This window comes from Macaca fascicularis, chromosome 6 (genome assembly GCF_037993035.2).
Source record: "Macaca fascicularis isolate 582-1 chromosome 6, T2T-MFA8v1.1".
Lineage (NCBI taxonomy): Eukaryota > Metazoa > Chordata > Mammalia > Primates > Cercopithecidae > Macaca > Macaca fascicularis.
Genome location: NC_088380.1, coordinates 164291959 through 164307234, shown reverse-complemented (window position 1 = coordinate 164307234; position 15276 = coordinate 164291959). Strand labels below are relative to the sequence as shown.

Genomic DNA, 15276 nt, shown 5'->3' with positions numbered 1-15276 from the left:
CAGAGGAATTCTGTGCAGGTTTTAAAACCCACTGGGTGTGAATCTCCAGCAGCTGGAGAAGTGGGCAGCATGGGGGGAGGCAGGGATTAGGCATCTTCTGTCTCCTGACCTCCAGGGTCACAGCACACCCCCAGAGAAAAAGTGTCTGCTCAAGGTGCCTCGAGGACTCTGGTGTCACCTAGAGCCATCTTTCTCTTACAAAGGAGAGCATCTCAGCAACAGCCCGGGGTTCCCAGCAGGGCTGTGATTCATGCAGCCGTGGCGGATAAAGGAATGTGCTCATTTCTCAGTGCCCTGGGCACCCCTCCGCTGAAGGCTTTGAATGATTCATTTGAGGGACTGGGGTGGGGGTGTAACAGGCCAGGCTGGGTTCACAGGCTCACGAATCATCCCCTCTCCACCTGTCTCCATCCTCTGCAGACAGAAATATATTCTTGACAATTAATTAATCAATCTGAGAGGATGGGATGGCAGGAAAGGGGAGGGCTGCTTTACCATGATTTATAACCTCCTGCTGAGACAGGACAGCCTTCACCTTGCGGCTCTGAATGCAGAGGAGGAAGTGGAGACACAGATAGGGAGAGCGAGACGCTGCTGCTGCCTAGAGAGAGAGCTGTCAGCAGTAAAAGTGAGCAGGCAGCTCCTCGCTCCCTGGTCCTCGGTGGGAGCTTCTAGTTTATTCATCCCCCAGGTGGAACGGAATCCAGGGCGGAATAAAGAGTAAGGTGGACTGTTGTAGGGGTAGACAGGATAGCTGTAAACACAGGCCTGTAGAGGACTTCCATGATGCTGGTACAGTGCCAAATGGCTGGGAAAGGATGGTGCTGCATGTGGTACTTGCTGTGTCACCCTAGAAAATGTGAGCTTGAGACAGTCCTTTCTTTAGATCAGGGGTCTGCAAACTATACTCCATGGTCACATCCAGCCTGTACTATGTGTTTGGAAACAAAGTTTTACTGGAACACAGCCAGGCCCGTTGGTTTCTGTATCATCCAGGCCTGCTTCCGAGCCACCGCTGCACGGTTGAAGAGTTGTAGCAGAGACTATATGGCCACAAAGCCTAATCTGACCTTTGCAGAAAAGGTTTGCCGACTCCTGCTTCAGACTACTCTGGACAACAGAATTCACTCCTTAAATTATGGTGGTCTCATTAGGCAGTTCTTTGAAGAGAAGAAGGTTAATATGTTTTTGAAAGACAACGAAATCTGACCCTGATGTTCTAATAAATATTACTAAATGAATGGAAATGCTGCAATGCTATCTGTGCTGAGAGACCAATTTAGAAACAGGAGACCTCTAGAATGAGAAACTCCTGGATTAACACCTTGGAAAGGTCTAAGTTACAGTGTCTCACTGAATCTCACTCTAGAAAGCGGTGGTGACAGATTCTCTTCTGGTGAGTGGCAGTTTTAAGGAAGCCCTGAGAATGTCCACAAGCTGTGCTGAAAGGGAAATGGTGGATTTCTTCCCTGTGTCAGGGCTGGGACACACCTCTGGCCCAACAAATATCCCAGGGTGTTTTACTTGGCTGTTCTTGTTTCTTGCTTAGATACTCTTGCAGGATAGAGGGGAGGAAGGACGTGAAGGTTCAGAATTGAAGTAACATGTACAGTGGGTACCCAAGATAAATTAGAGAGGACCCAGATTCTATGTAACAATGGCAGTGTACAGGACATGCCTATGATTTTCAACTTTAATTTGCAGTTGTAGCAGGTTTTCTCTTTACACTGTGAAGCTTTCCTTCATCGCAGCTCAGAGAGATCTATTTTTTTGAGGCAGGAATGGTAAATAGAAGGTATTCACACTGAAATGTCCTCTTTCTGGTACCCATGGCAGATATTTCTAATGGAACACAGCTTTTTTTCCTATGCTTGGTTAGAAATGTCTGATTGCGGCCGGGCATGGTGGCTCATGCCTGTAATCCTAGCACTTTGGGAGGCCGAGGCAGATGGATCACTTGAGGTCGGGAGTTTGAGACCAGCCTGACCAACATGGTGAAACCCCATCACTACTAAAAATACAAAAATTAGCCGGGCTTGGTGGTGAGCACCTGTAATCCCAGCTACTCAGGAGGCTGAGGCAGGAGAATCACTTGAACCTGGGAGGCAGATCTTGTGAGCCAAGATTGCACCGCTGCACACCAGCCTGGGCGACAAAGCAAGACTCAGTCTCAAAAAAGAAAAAAAAAGAAATGTCTGATTGAATTGATGCAGTCTCAGAATTCTCCTCACTGTAGAAGGCATTGCCAGTGGATCTGAGTGGTGTGCAAGATGAAGCCTATTTGCCAGTGTCTTATGGTCCTCCTCGTTAGCACTCATGCCATTCACATGGCCTCCTACTGTGGTTTTTCTGTGCACGTTTTCCAGGCAGGTTTTCTCAGACCATTTCAGTTGTATACTTCTTAAGCACAGGATCTGTCACTCAGGATCTGCCACAGTTATTTCTGGCCCTTTCTGTTTTAATTGAAGCTCCTCTAGGCTAGGACCAAGATCTCACACTTCTCTGGGTCCTACATAGTGCTAAGCGCAGTGCCTTGCCCATAGCAGGCATTCAGCAACAATTCGATCATTGTTGATTGACCACATGTAGGGAAGCCTCCTGAGATCTGTGCGATGGTGGCTTCATGTTGCGGTGATGACCGAGGTGAGGATTGGATCAGTCCTCCTAAGCCCCAGTGGGAGTTTGTCAGAGGCCTTGTAGTTTGAAGGGCAGGAGAATAAGATGTGCTTCAAGGGTTAGAGGAAGGCAGTTCAACTCCATGCATAATTATTACATGCCTACTGTGTGTGCTGCACTGAGCTAGTAGCTGTGGATACAAAGATAGATGTGACAGGTACTGCCCTCCATCAGCTCTTACTGTGGTGGGGAAGACAATTGCATAAAAATGACGGCTCATAGAAGACAGAAGGAAATAAGAGCAAATTCAAAGACGAGTAATGGGGCGCAGGAAGCATCCTGCGAGAGGTTCTGGGATCTCACATGGCTCTGCTTGTCCCATTTAGTTTCAGAAGAATCGACGAGACCAGGACGCCACCAAACACAAGCTCATAGAGATCGCCAACTATGTTGATAAGGTGAGACCAGGTGTGTACTTTGTGGGAAAGGTGCCAGGTGCCAGCACTTCCAAGGGCACTGGAGCTGCCTTCTACTGGATTGGCTGCCCCAGCCATCTTCTGAAAGGGAATGAGCAATGCCATAGAGGCCCAGGGCGGTCATGACAGAGCCCTGAACTACGTACCCTTAGGCAAGTAACTCATTTTCTTTGAGTCACATTTTTTTTTTTTTTGTTATTTTTATTTTTCCGGTGGAATCTTAAAAAATGAAATCTTATGCCAATGTCTAGTATAAAAGTTGAATGAAAACAGACTGCTCTAAGCGGGAGCAGGGGTGAGGACCCAGAACACTGTCCTTCTGACCCCTTCCTCTTACCCCTGCAGTGGATCCCAAGCAGCTTGGGCATGGAAGAGCCCAGTTTAAGAATCCTTTAAGGTTCTTTAAGGTTCCCCCAGATACAGAGCCCAGGGATTCTCTGACTTAGGAGGGAACTGAGGTGGGTCAGGGTGGGAAAGACACACAGCCTTGAGAAGTGGGCTGTTTGAGAAGTGGGCTGTTTGAGAAGTGGGCTGTTTGAGAAGTGGGCTGCTTGAGAAGTGGGCTGTTTGAGAAGCGGGCTGTTTGAGAAGCGGGCTGCTTGAGAAGTGGGTTGTCTGAGAAGTGAGTTGCTTGGGGCTAATCTGTAAAGTCTCCATGTGTAAAACTATCCTGAAATTATGTCTTCCCCCTTAGGAAGGATGTGCAAATGGTTAACTTTCCTAGGTCAGGACCTTTTACAAGATGCTCTTGGGAAATACCAACATTTTTGAATTTTACTAGAATAGGCTGGTCTGGGACTTGGAAATACATTGTGTATAAGAAAGAGGATATTTGTTATAGTACACAATGCAGAATAGGTAACCTAGAACGACAGTAGCCTCTTGGTAGGCTAGAAGTATATAGTTTTTAAAAGTAGGTTTTAATGTGTTTGGGATCACAGGTCTCTTTGAGAATCTGGTAACGTTTATTGCACAATTTTAGAACACTCATAACATTGATGAAGCTTAACCTTGGGCCTGCTAGGGATTCATGAATTCCAGGCCTAAAAGGAAAATCATTTTTTCCTAAACACTAGAGAATATAGGAGATTACTTAAAATATTTTTTAGGGACCAATAGGCAAATATGTTAGCGTTCTGAAGTCGTGTGATGGCAGTTTCCATGCCCTTGGTTTTTTTTTCTGCCCTAGATGGCTCTGGAAACACAGGTCAGTGGTCAGTGACAGGTGAAAGTCAAACACTGGTATTTCCTGGAAGGACAGACTCTAGGGACACAGTCCAGTCCTCTCTCTAGCTCCTGACTCACTCAAGAATAACATTTAAATAATCCTACAACCCAAACACTCAACATCTGGGAAAACATGGGAATCTTGTTTCCCTGGGGAGAATATGGGAGGCCGACTCTGCTTTCACCCATGTGACATCCATTGTTTGGGGACCTGGCCGGTGGGGACTTGGCTGGGTATCCCCTCTGTGGGGTAGGTGATGGAGCCAAGGGTGCTGGTGACAAGTGAAGGGAGAAGAGAGGCACCAGCAAGCCTCAGTCCTTACTGAAAGCCCTAAGCCTGGGTGGCCCATGCATCCTGTCTTGGCTCTCTCCTCGCGGCTGCTGTTAGTCACTCCTGGCTGGTGAGGGAAGCCACGCCCACTTCTCTGGAGCTTGCTGACCCAGCTACTTGAACTGAACTATTGTTGAACTAAAACTGGAATGAATTGCACTCCTGTGCTGAATCATGAACCCAATCCAAAATGTTTCTCTGTAACTGTGAAAAAAAGCCAAGTTTACTTCCTTGAAAAGCTCCCTAGGAAAGCAAATTCAAATTGGAATCTGAACCTTTTATTTTCTGTTAACGATTGAACTGGCACAAAATGGAAAAATCAAAATTTCCGTTGAAATAAACTGATATTTCACTGAATCTTGAGCCCATCTTGACCAGCGTTTCTTGGAGCAAGTGGCTTATCTGGATGTGTCGATACTGCAGCACTGAGGCAGTAAAGGATCACACATAGGCTCTGAGGTTGTTATTTAGGACTTCATCCTGCCTCCACTATCTTCTTGCCGAGACTTTGGGCAAGTTCCTTAACTTCTCTAAGCCTCAGTGCCTAGTACATAAAAAGAGATGGAAAAATGTTGGTGCTATGATTATTCTTTTTTTTTTTTTTTTTTTTGAGACGGAGTCTCACTGTGTCTCCCAGGCTGGAGTGCAGTGGCGTGATCTCGGCTCACTGCAAGCTCCGCCTCCCGGGTTCACGCCATTCTCCCGCCTCAGCCTCCCAAGTAGCTGAGACTACAGGCGCCCGCCACCACGCCCGGCTAGTTTTTTGTATTTTTAGTAGAGACGGGGTTTCACCATGTTAGCCAGGATAGTCTCGATCTCCTGACCTCGTGATCCACCCGCCTCGGCCTCCCAAAGTGCTGGGATTACAGGCTTGAGCCACCGCGCCCGGCCATGATTATTCTTTTTAGCTGGGGCAGTACCTACCAATTTTGGATTAAGATGGTATCTTCTGCTCATACGAACTCTCCATACATGGGGCTTTTTATTAAGTCACGGGCTCAGTATTTGTAGGATGGACCCATCAAAAAACCTGTTGTACTCACACCTTCCAGTGGTTTAGTTTTAAAGAAAACCCTCCTCCTGCTTATATTTGTATGAGATGAAAGATGCCAGGCCATAAAGGTTAGATGCAGCTCTAGCCTCGAGGAGGTTGAGTCAGATCTTGCGTATAGAATTTCAGGATCTCGGGTTTGCACAAAACCCTGAAGATTACCAACAATCTTTGTAGTCTATTGCTTGCAACTTGCTTATTCCATCCTTGACAAAACCTGAGACTATCCAGGGATGGGGAAGAAAATTTGAAGAATAAGCATATCTATGCACTTTTATGTCGTTGATACTCATTTACTTCCAAAATGAGTGGGAGACATTTTATAATAAAATATCCATGTATTAATATAATTTGGTATATCCATACAAAAGAATATTATTCAGCAATAAAGAGAAATCACAAATGATACAGTCTACCACATGGATACATCTCAAAAACATTATGGTAAGTGAGAGAAGCCAGACACACAAAACCACATATTGTAAAACAAATGTCCAGAAAAGGCAGAATAAAAACAAAGTAGATGCATGGTTGCCTGGGACTGAGGGTGAGAATGGGAAATGACTGTAAATAGACATGAGGGATTTTACTGATGTGATGAAAATATTCTAAAACTGGATGATGGTGATGGCTTTATTTTATTTTTATTTTTTTGAGATGGAGTTTCACTCTTGTTGCCCAGGCTGGAGTGCAGTGGCACAATCTCGGTTTACCGCAACCTCCACCTTCCGGGTTCAAGCGATTCTCTTGCTTCAGCCTCCTGAGTAGCTGGGATTACAGGCATGCGCCACCACACCCAGCTAATTTTGTATTTTAGTAGAGACGGGGTTTCTCCATGTTGGTCAGGTTGGTCTCAAACTCCTGACCTCAGGTGATCTGCCCACCTCAGCCTCCCAAATTGCTGGGATTACAGGTATAAGCCACCACGCTTGGCTGGTGATGGCTTTAAAACTTGGTAAATTTACCAAAAACGTATTGGGCTGTACACCTAAAATAGGTGGGTATTATGGTATGCAAATTATACCTCAATGAAACGGTTTTTTAAAAATCCATATACAAGAGAACTTTTTAGATACCCATAAGAAAGATAAGGCCCATGTAAGAAATTGGGAGAAAAAATGGTACCAGACAACCTGGCCAAGGGCACTGATTACAGAAGACAGCAAAGCTCAACTCTGAGCTATCTCATGACCAGCTTTGTTTGAAAGCCTTCTTCCTATTTTAAAATGAAATGTATGTTTCTGTCTCTTTTACCTGTTGACCTAAGCCCTACTTGAAAATCATGCAGAACAACGCTAACCCTTTTTCCACATGATAGACCTGTTCGTATCTGAAAGCAATTTTATCTCTTATCTCAGTCATCTCTAAGCAAAATCACCGCAGTTCTGCCACCAGAATGTCCTGCTCTCTCTCAGGACCTCATTTTCCCTTTCTAAAAAATGTCAATAACACCAGTTGCCTCCTTCCCTTGGAGCCATGGGCAGAAGAGAAATCTGGTATCTGTGCTCTGTGTTCTTAGGTTGAGAAGGGGCTTTTTTTTTTTTAATTTATTTTTAGTTTTAGTTTTTAGTTTTAGTTTTTTTCTTTCTAATCTCAAGCTCCAGCAGAATGAAAGGAAGGGGCTTTTAAATCCCAGGTGGTTTGAGACGTACCGTGTTTTTCTGTGTCCTTTCAGTTTTACCGATCCTTGAACATCCGGATTGCTCTTGTGGGCTTGGAAGTGTGGACTCACGGGAACATGTGTGAAGTTTCAGAGAATCCATACTCTACCCTCTGGTCCTTTCTCAGTTGGAGGCGCAAGCTGCTTGCCCAGAAGTACCATGACAACGCCCAATTAATCACGTAAATAGCCTTTTTCCATATGTTGTGTTGTCCTTGGCTGCAAAGCCTCTGCCCACCGTGCACATGCTCAGAGTTTGCCCCATGGCGAGTGTTGGTTGTACAAGGCCATTCTGACTCCCTGGTCCAGAGAATCAGGCATTTCCTAAACATGCGCTCTGTACCCAGCATACCCCAGAAAATGTTTAAAAGCCTGAGTCACATTAGTCCTAAGACGTGTTTAACAGTCTAATGGGAAAATTAGACTTACCCATATTCCATTGAGCGTCTGAAATAATTGGGTATATATTTGGGAAGGGACTGACTGTTGGTCAGGTCTTAGACTTTCTAAGAGGCTCATCTCAATCTTCCTGGCACTTTGTTCTAATACATGAGCTGATCTCCCAAAACAGGCACAGGAGAGGGGCTCTTTGCGTTGTCCTTCACTTGGTTCCCAAGGGGCACAGGGCTGAGTGCCTGAGAGAGTTGAAGTGTGAGACAGTGCAGGAACTGAGGGTTTGGCTGGAGGGAGACATTGAGGAGGGATTGTGCTAGATTTTCATCAGCCCCAGAGAGATAGTGATGGGGGTCGCATGTGACTGTGCCCCAGGGTGATTATTTGGTATTTATTAGTGTTGACTTCTGAAGGTATTTTGAGGCAGTTACAACAAAAGGCATATAGATAATAAAACCATTTGTCTTCTTCTTCTTCTTCTTTTTTTTGAGGGAGAGTTTCCCTCTGTTGCCCAGGCTGGAGTGCAGTAGCACCATCTCGGCTCATTGCAACCTCTGCCTCCCGGGCTCAAGCAATTCTAGTGCCTCAGCCTCCCAAGTAGCTGGGATTGGAGGCATGCACCACCAAACCCGGCCAATTTTTTTATTTTTAATAGAGACAGAATTTCACCATGTTGGCCAAGCTGGTCTTGAACTCCTGGCCTCAAGTGATCCGCCCGCCTCGGCCTCCCAAAGTGCTGGGATTATAGGCGTGAGTCACACATGCCTGGCCTTAAAACCGTTTTTCTTCTGTTCCCTAAATATAGCTGAGCCAATAATCATTTAAACCTTGGCTTATCCTTTTAAAGAAACTGGGAAAAATAACTGTCCCAAAACCTGGGCTGTGAACAGTTACTTCATGACAATACATTTGCCTAGGAAGAGTCTTTGGTTATTAGAACTTTTGGCCTGAACTTTGGAACATTTAGAAAATAACTAGTAGGACTTCATATCAATTTGCATAGATTTTGTGTATTTCTTTGCAGATTGTTTCTCTGAAGATAAGTCTGCCTGTAATTCAGCAAACATTTATTATATACCCACTATGTGTGACATTCTGTGCTAGGTTCTACTGATCCCAAAATAGTTAAGATAGTCTTGCTGTCAAAGATATCATGGTCTAGATAAGAAGACAAACATGGAGATAAGTACCACATAATGAATTTCCACATAGATTCTTTAAATATATTACATGTTTGTGGCATGCACAGAAACACTGGTAGTTTTTTTTTTTTTTCTTCTCCCCTACCCTGGATGTATGTAACTGAAAGAAGGATGTATTCAACTGGGGAAAATGCAGCTTGCTGCTGGCAGATGAGGATCCCATTGCAAAACAAAGGCAGAAACAGCTCATTCTTGCATCCAGCTGCACTTTGTGAGGTTCCTGATGGGACACAGCTGTTTCCTTGGCCCCTGAGTATGTGGGAATGAAGCATCATCAGCCCCACAGCTGCTGCCCCGATGCCTCCACCCCTACCCCGGGGACTCACACCACAGAGCCAGGGATAAGGCATTGGATCCCGGCAGCTGGTGGAAGTGGGCATGATTCACTTCAGCATCAGAATCTGTGCCACCCTTCCATCAACCTCTCCCTCTGACCTTTTCCTGTGCAGCAGGAATGCGATGCAGCTTTGCAAACCCTGCCCATTTCCTTCCAAAGAATCGGTTATGGGTATATTGTGGGGGATAAACGACCTTTCTCTCTCTCTTTGTGTTTCTCTGGAGTCATGAGGGAGTAGGTGAGAGGAAGTGAGAGGTGTGGTGAGCTGGAAGTTGTCCAGTTGGCCTGATTACAACAGCCTCTACCCTTGGGGATGACCTGGGAAAGTCAGCAGGGCCAAGGAACCCCGGGATGGCCACCTACTCCTGGGCACATTGGAACAGCCCTCTCAGTCCCCTCCCAGGTCACTCTCTCTCCTTGCCTCCTGCAGGGGCATGTCCTTCCATGGCACCACCATCGGCCTGGCCCCCCTCATGGCCATGTGCTCTGTGTACCAGTCTGGAGGAGTCAACATGGTGAGTCTCAGCCCATGTGTGTGTGCTGCAGAAGGCGCTGAACTGCCTTACAAGACCAGAGGTCATCTTTTGAAAAAAAAGTTGATATTTATTATTGTAGCAGAAAAAGCTTTGATATCAGGAAGGGCAGTTGTTTAAAATGAAGTCATTAAGTTCTAAGAGATGGAGGTACCCAAGGGTGAATTTTCATTTATTATAGTTCATTCCGTATCTCCAAGCTGAGGAACCCTGAAGAGATTACATGCATTCATCACTAGATCTCATATGTTCCAAACCAGGGACTGGAAAATAGTAAAAGAGTAGAGGTTAAAAATGTTTTTATTCCAGGTCGTGTGCTGTTATATATGTCATTAAGAAACAAGAACCTGTCTCAAAGTCATGGTTAGGAAATTACTGCCTTCTTTTGAAATTCACTCTGACTTCATGAGACTATTTGTTTTGACTCTGTATTTCTAACCTGTGAAGTGCACATCGAGGAAGACTTCTCTCCATCTATTTGTCTGTCCCTCTATCCATTCTGTATTTATTGACAAAGTAGCGTAATGGCCAAAACCACAGGCTCTAGGGTCTGAGCCTGTTGGGTTCAAAGAACACCTGTGTGATTTTGGGGGAGTTAATGAGTGTCCTCAGCTGTAAAGAAACATAGTTTTACAGTTGATAATCATAGGATAAGAATGGGAATTAAATGAAATAATGCAGGAAACACACATCCATGTTTAGTAAATCTTTCTGCTGCTTCTTTCCTGCTGGGTTTTTTTCCTCTTGATTTCTTTAGCTTTTGCATCTGACAATTACATACAAGACAGTACACCAAGTGCTGTGCCTGGAGTGTAGCTGTCTTGTGTGGCTCTCTCAGGAAACACTAAGCCGAGTACATCCTATGTTTGAATCAAGGTGGTGTTTTCTATGTTGATTCCCTTATGTCTGGAGAGGGATATATGTTCAGAAGAAGAATGGGGGAAAATCTTCCTCTTATTTATTCAGAAAGCATTTATTGGTCTGGAAGTTCATCAGTAGGTCAGTTGTGGTCTGCAACCTTGGAGAACTCAGAAACACGGACTTTTAAACATTTGATTTCCTCCTAGTGACAGCAGATTCAGCCTTGCTGTCAGAGGCACATGTAGAGAGTCTGTATGCTCAGTGACAGTGGAATTGGTGGAGACCTGCAAGACTTGGCTAAGGATAAGGCAGGGATAGGGGGCAGAGGCGGATCTGTCCCCTGGACCTTGACCTCAACTCTGTCTTCTGAGCAGGACCACTCCGAGAATGCCATTGGCGTGGCTGCCACCATGGCCCACGAGATGGGCCACAACTTTGGCATGACTCATGATTCTGCGGATTGCTGCTCGGCCAGTGCGGCTGACGGTGGGTGCATCATGGCGGCTGCCACTGGGTGAGTCAAACAGGAAGAGGGAGGATGGGGAGGAGGGTGGGCACACCTGGACAGGGTGACACAGGGGTTCCTCCCAGCTGGTCCCACTGAGACTCCCTTAAACTTCTGATGGGGCCAAAAAAATGTGGTTTTTACAACAAAGAAATTGAGAGAAGACCAAGGCAAATGTGTGGCGAGAACTTAACTTTCCAGCAGGAGGTTTGGTGCTGGTGTAACCCTAAATTTACTTAATTTCTGTTTTAAGGGGTTGAGTTATAAATTGGCTTGGCCACATGTGTCTTTTTAATTTCATGAATTTTTGATGAGGACACATTTTGATCATAGCCACAAACCTTAATTCTTCTATCCCAAGAGAGTTGAATCAGTGCTGTTTCAATTCCAAGCTTCACTGAAAGCTCGGATGTAACAGAACAAGTTGAAGAAGAGGGCCATCCATACACCCTACAGCGACTTCTCAGGGAATTTGCAGGCTGTGTTACCCGTGAGGAACAGGGCGAGGCAGCTGCATCTCCCTGTGGTCTTGAGGGATTTTTAAAACCAGAGCCTTTGAAGAAAATTAGGAAGTTTCTTCAAAGGACTTGTCTTCTAGCATCTGGACTCAGGCAGCACAAATCTTTGGGTTCTTCCAGGCTCCTTGGAAGGCATCACGATAGGACCTTGCGTTCTTTCACCCCAAACCATTCGGGCCTGCTTATGATTCTTTCTTAGAGGATGGTGTTTCAATGCCTCCAAGAAACAATGCAGCTTCCTTAGACCTCTGGTGTTAATTTTTAAAAATTACTTCTCAGCTGTGACATAGAAAGGATGATGTTGACTGGGTGCAGTAGCTCACGCCTGTAATTGCAGCACTTTGTGAGGCTGAGGTGGGCAGTTCATCTGAGGTCAGGAGTTTGAGACCAGCCTCGCCAACATGGTGAAACCCTGTTTCTACTAAAAACACAAAAATTAGCTGGGCCTGGTGGTACACGCCTGCGGTCCCAGCTACTAGGGAGGCTGAGGCAGGAGAATCACCTGAACTCAGGAGGCGAAGGTTGCAGGGAGTCAAAATTGTGCCACTGCACTCCAGCCTCCAGCCTGGGCAGCAGAGCAAGACTCCATCTCAAAACAACAACAACAAAAGAATGAGGCAGGATACAACTTCAGAGTCGTGCCTGGATCCCTATAAGCTCATGGTTAAGCCCACCCGTTTCTCTCTCAATCTGAAAAACATATCTGAAGACAAATGATTGAGAGTTATATTGATTACTACTCCACTTCATTTTAAAATTATTCACAATTTTGGGTAGTTTAACAATAACGATTAGTAACAAATTCCTTGTAGCATACCTTCTCACTGAAGGAAAACCTCTAATTTCTTGGAGGGTTTAACCTTTAATTGGTTTAGAGAAGTGGGAGCAGGATAACTCTCCTTTTGTAGACCCAGATGGTTGTACTTTTTGTCCTTCTCACCAATAGTGGGACCCAGGACCTTCCACGCTCCTGTGATAAAGAGCATGCGTTTATGAGTTGGCTGGTTGAGTTTGGAGTGCTTTCGGCATCCTTGGAACAGCGATGAGATCACTGGCCCAGAAAGAAATAAAACTTATGATCTTGGCCTTTTTTTGGCCTGGTCCTCTGTTGCAAGAGAATATTCACCTGATATCAGCTTCAGGAAAGGTTTAGGTTGACTGGTATTTTCTCCAGCACTAAGGCTTGGGAGACCTATTGTAACACATTCAAACCTTTTACTTATTGCAACCCCCTCATGCAATGGGCAGAAATTGATACTCCTGATTCTCAAATGCTTCCTCCATGCAGAGTGAGAAAAATAAAATGCTATGGGATGGTTACTATCTCATCACTAAGGATGAAAGAATTCTAAATTAATGTATTGGTAAATGTTCTAAGGGGCAAGAATGTATGTGTGTGAGACAATGGGGGTCTGAGCCCAGGTGGAGTCAGCCCCACGGGTAGCAGGAGTGACAGGAGGAGTGACACCTGCCTGACTGCTGGATGCTTAGATTCCCCACTAATTCCAACCTTGTCCTCTGCCAGGCACCCCTTTCCCAAAGTGTTCAATGGATGCAACAGGAGGGAGCTGGACAGATATCTGCAGTCAGGCGGTGGAATGTGTCTCTCCAACATGCCAGATACCAGGATGCTATATGGAGGCCGGAGGTGTGGGAATGGGTACCTGGAAGATGGGGAAGAGTGTGACTGTGGAGAAGAAGAGGTGAGGGGTCACAATGGTGCTAGGGGGAGGGGAAGAATTTGCATTGGTTTCAAAGCTCAAGGTCAAAAAAGAACACAATTGAAAATTTCTTAGTCACAGGCATTTCCTACACATAACTATCCAATACCCCATGACAAATCAGATACGGAGAAGAAGCTTCCAGATGGAGTGTTTCTGCTGCCTCTCCCAGTTTGTGGCCAGCCTCGCTAGTGTCCAAGATCAGTTCTTCTTGTAAATGTCTGGTCTAACCAGAAACCACAATCGCGTGGCATGTTGACTCTCTCTTCTTCGGTGGAGCTGCACATGCCTGCTTGGCCCTCCAGCTGCACGGAATTTATTCTGGAGGCCACACAACTGGATATTTGGGCTTGAACAGGGGCCTTATGAGGATGCTTAAAATAACAAGCTCGTGCTGTTTAGGCTGGAGGAGAAAGGATGGAAAGGGGATGTAGGAAGTGCTGTCGAGTCTCGAAAGGGCTGCTAGGAGGAAGAAAGGGCAGAACTGTTTATGTGTAAACTCTCTCCTTCCTTCTGATCTTCACAGTGAGTGTGGAGGGCACACGGCAGAGCCTGGTCATTTTTAACAAATGCATGTGGTTCTGCAGAAAGCAGAACTGGATTGTTTCGTCTCTATTTTTTGAAGGCTGAAAATATGTATGTTTATACATGCATAACAATTTGGGGTAGATAACAAGTAACAGTAAATTATGGGGGTGAGACTGGGGTTCTGTATAAATGGAAAAAAATATTTGATTTTATGGCCTTCTCTCTCTCACTCTGTTGCCCAGGCTGGAGTGCAGTGACATGATCTCTGCTCACTGCAACCTCCACCTCCAGAGTTCAAGCGATTCTCCTGCCTCAGCCTCCTGAGTAGTTGGGAATACAGGTGTGCACCACCACACCTGGTTAATTTTTTTGTGTGTGCTTTTAGTAGAGACACGGTTTTGCTACATTGGCCAGACTGGTCTCAAACTCCTGACCTCAGATGATCCACCTGCCTCGGCCTCCCAAAGCACTGGGATTACAGGCGTGAGCCACCGCACTCTGCCTGTGACCTCTATGATGTGATTTTCTTTTTTTAATGCCAGCATGCCACTTTCAGAATAGGATAAGTACTAGTCAAGGATGCCACCCCCACCACCATGAGCCCAGAGAGATCAACCCAGACCCATCAGAAAGAAGGGAGTGGTAGGAACATGGAGGGCCCATTGGGGTTGAGGAATGGCCTGAGAGTGGGCGTGGCCAGTTGGCTTAGGTTCTGAGCAGCTGCTCATTCTACAGACACACTGAGTGTGGGCTACGGTGTCTGGTCCTGGGGTTAGGATGAATGGCAAAAATGACATCGTTCCTGTCCTTGGGGAGCTGATAGATTAGTGGGAGAAACACATATTGAAATAATTGCGAAGGAATATACGTGCAGTCCATGGCAAGTGCTAGGAAGACAAATGACACAGTGCTCTGAACATGTATAATGTGAGGGGGAACCTCCTTGCTTGTGTGGGAGGTGACCGTGGAGCCCATATCTGAAGGCTGCATTAGGAGTTAGTGAGGCACGCAGGAGGGAAGGCACATATCAGGTGGAAGGGGAACGTGTGCCTTTGTGGGAAGAAATATGATACATTAGGAAGGCAGGAATACAGGTCTTCCTGGAGCCCAACATGGTGGGAGATTAATGGGAGGAAAGTGTTCTATTCCTTCTCTTAGGGGAAACAGGTGGACAGGTGTCTGTGGTCAGGGGATGGGATGTGGCTCTCCAATATGCTAGAGCCCTGGACAGTTAGGGGTATAAGGCTGATAAACATGAGGCAGGCCTCAGGCAGACCTGACTTGAATTCGGCAGGCGTGTCCCTCGGCCAGCTACTG

General features: G+C 45.8%; 1 protein-coding gene across 4 annotated transcripts in view; it reads left to right on the top strand.

Annotated features, from left to right (window-relative positions):
- ADAM19 (ADAM metallopeptidase domain 19) overlaps positions 1-15276 on the top strand; it is a 98842-nt gene that overhangs the window by 59816 nt on the left and 23750 nt on the right. For 3 of the 4 annotated variants that reach the window (XM_073994669.1, XM_005558386.4, XM_005558385.5), the window contains 5 exons: positions 3003-3074; positions 7377-7543; positions 9724-9808; positions 11062-11201; positions 13236-13413. In XM_073994669.1, coding sequence (XP_073850770.1) covers positions 7440-7543; positions 9724-9808; positions 11062-11201; positions 13236-13413 — 507 coding nt within the window. In that variant the 5' untranslated portion in view covers positions 3003-3074; positions 7377-7439. Of the gene's footprint in view, positions 1-3002; positions 3085-7376; positions 7544-9723; positions 9809-11061; positions 11202-13235; positions 13414-15276 lie in introns of all 4 variants that reach the window. The other variant, XM_073994668.1, reaches the window with a different exon arrangement.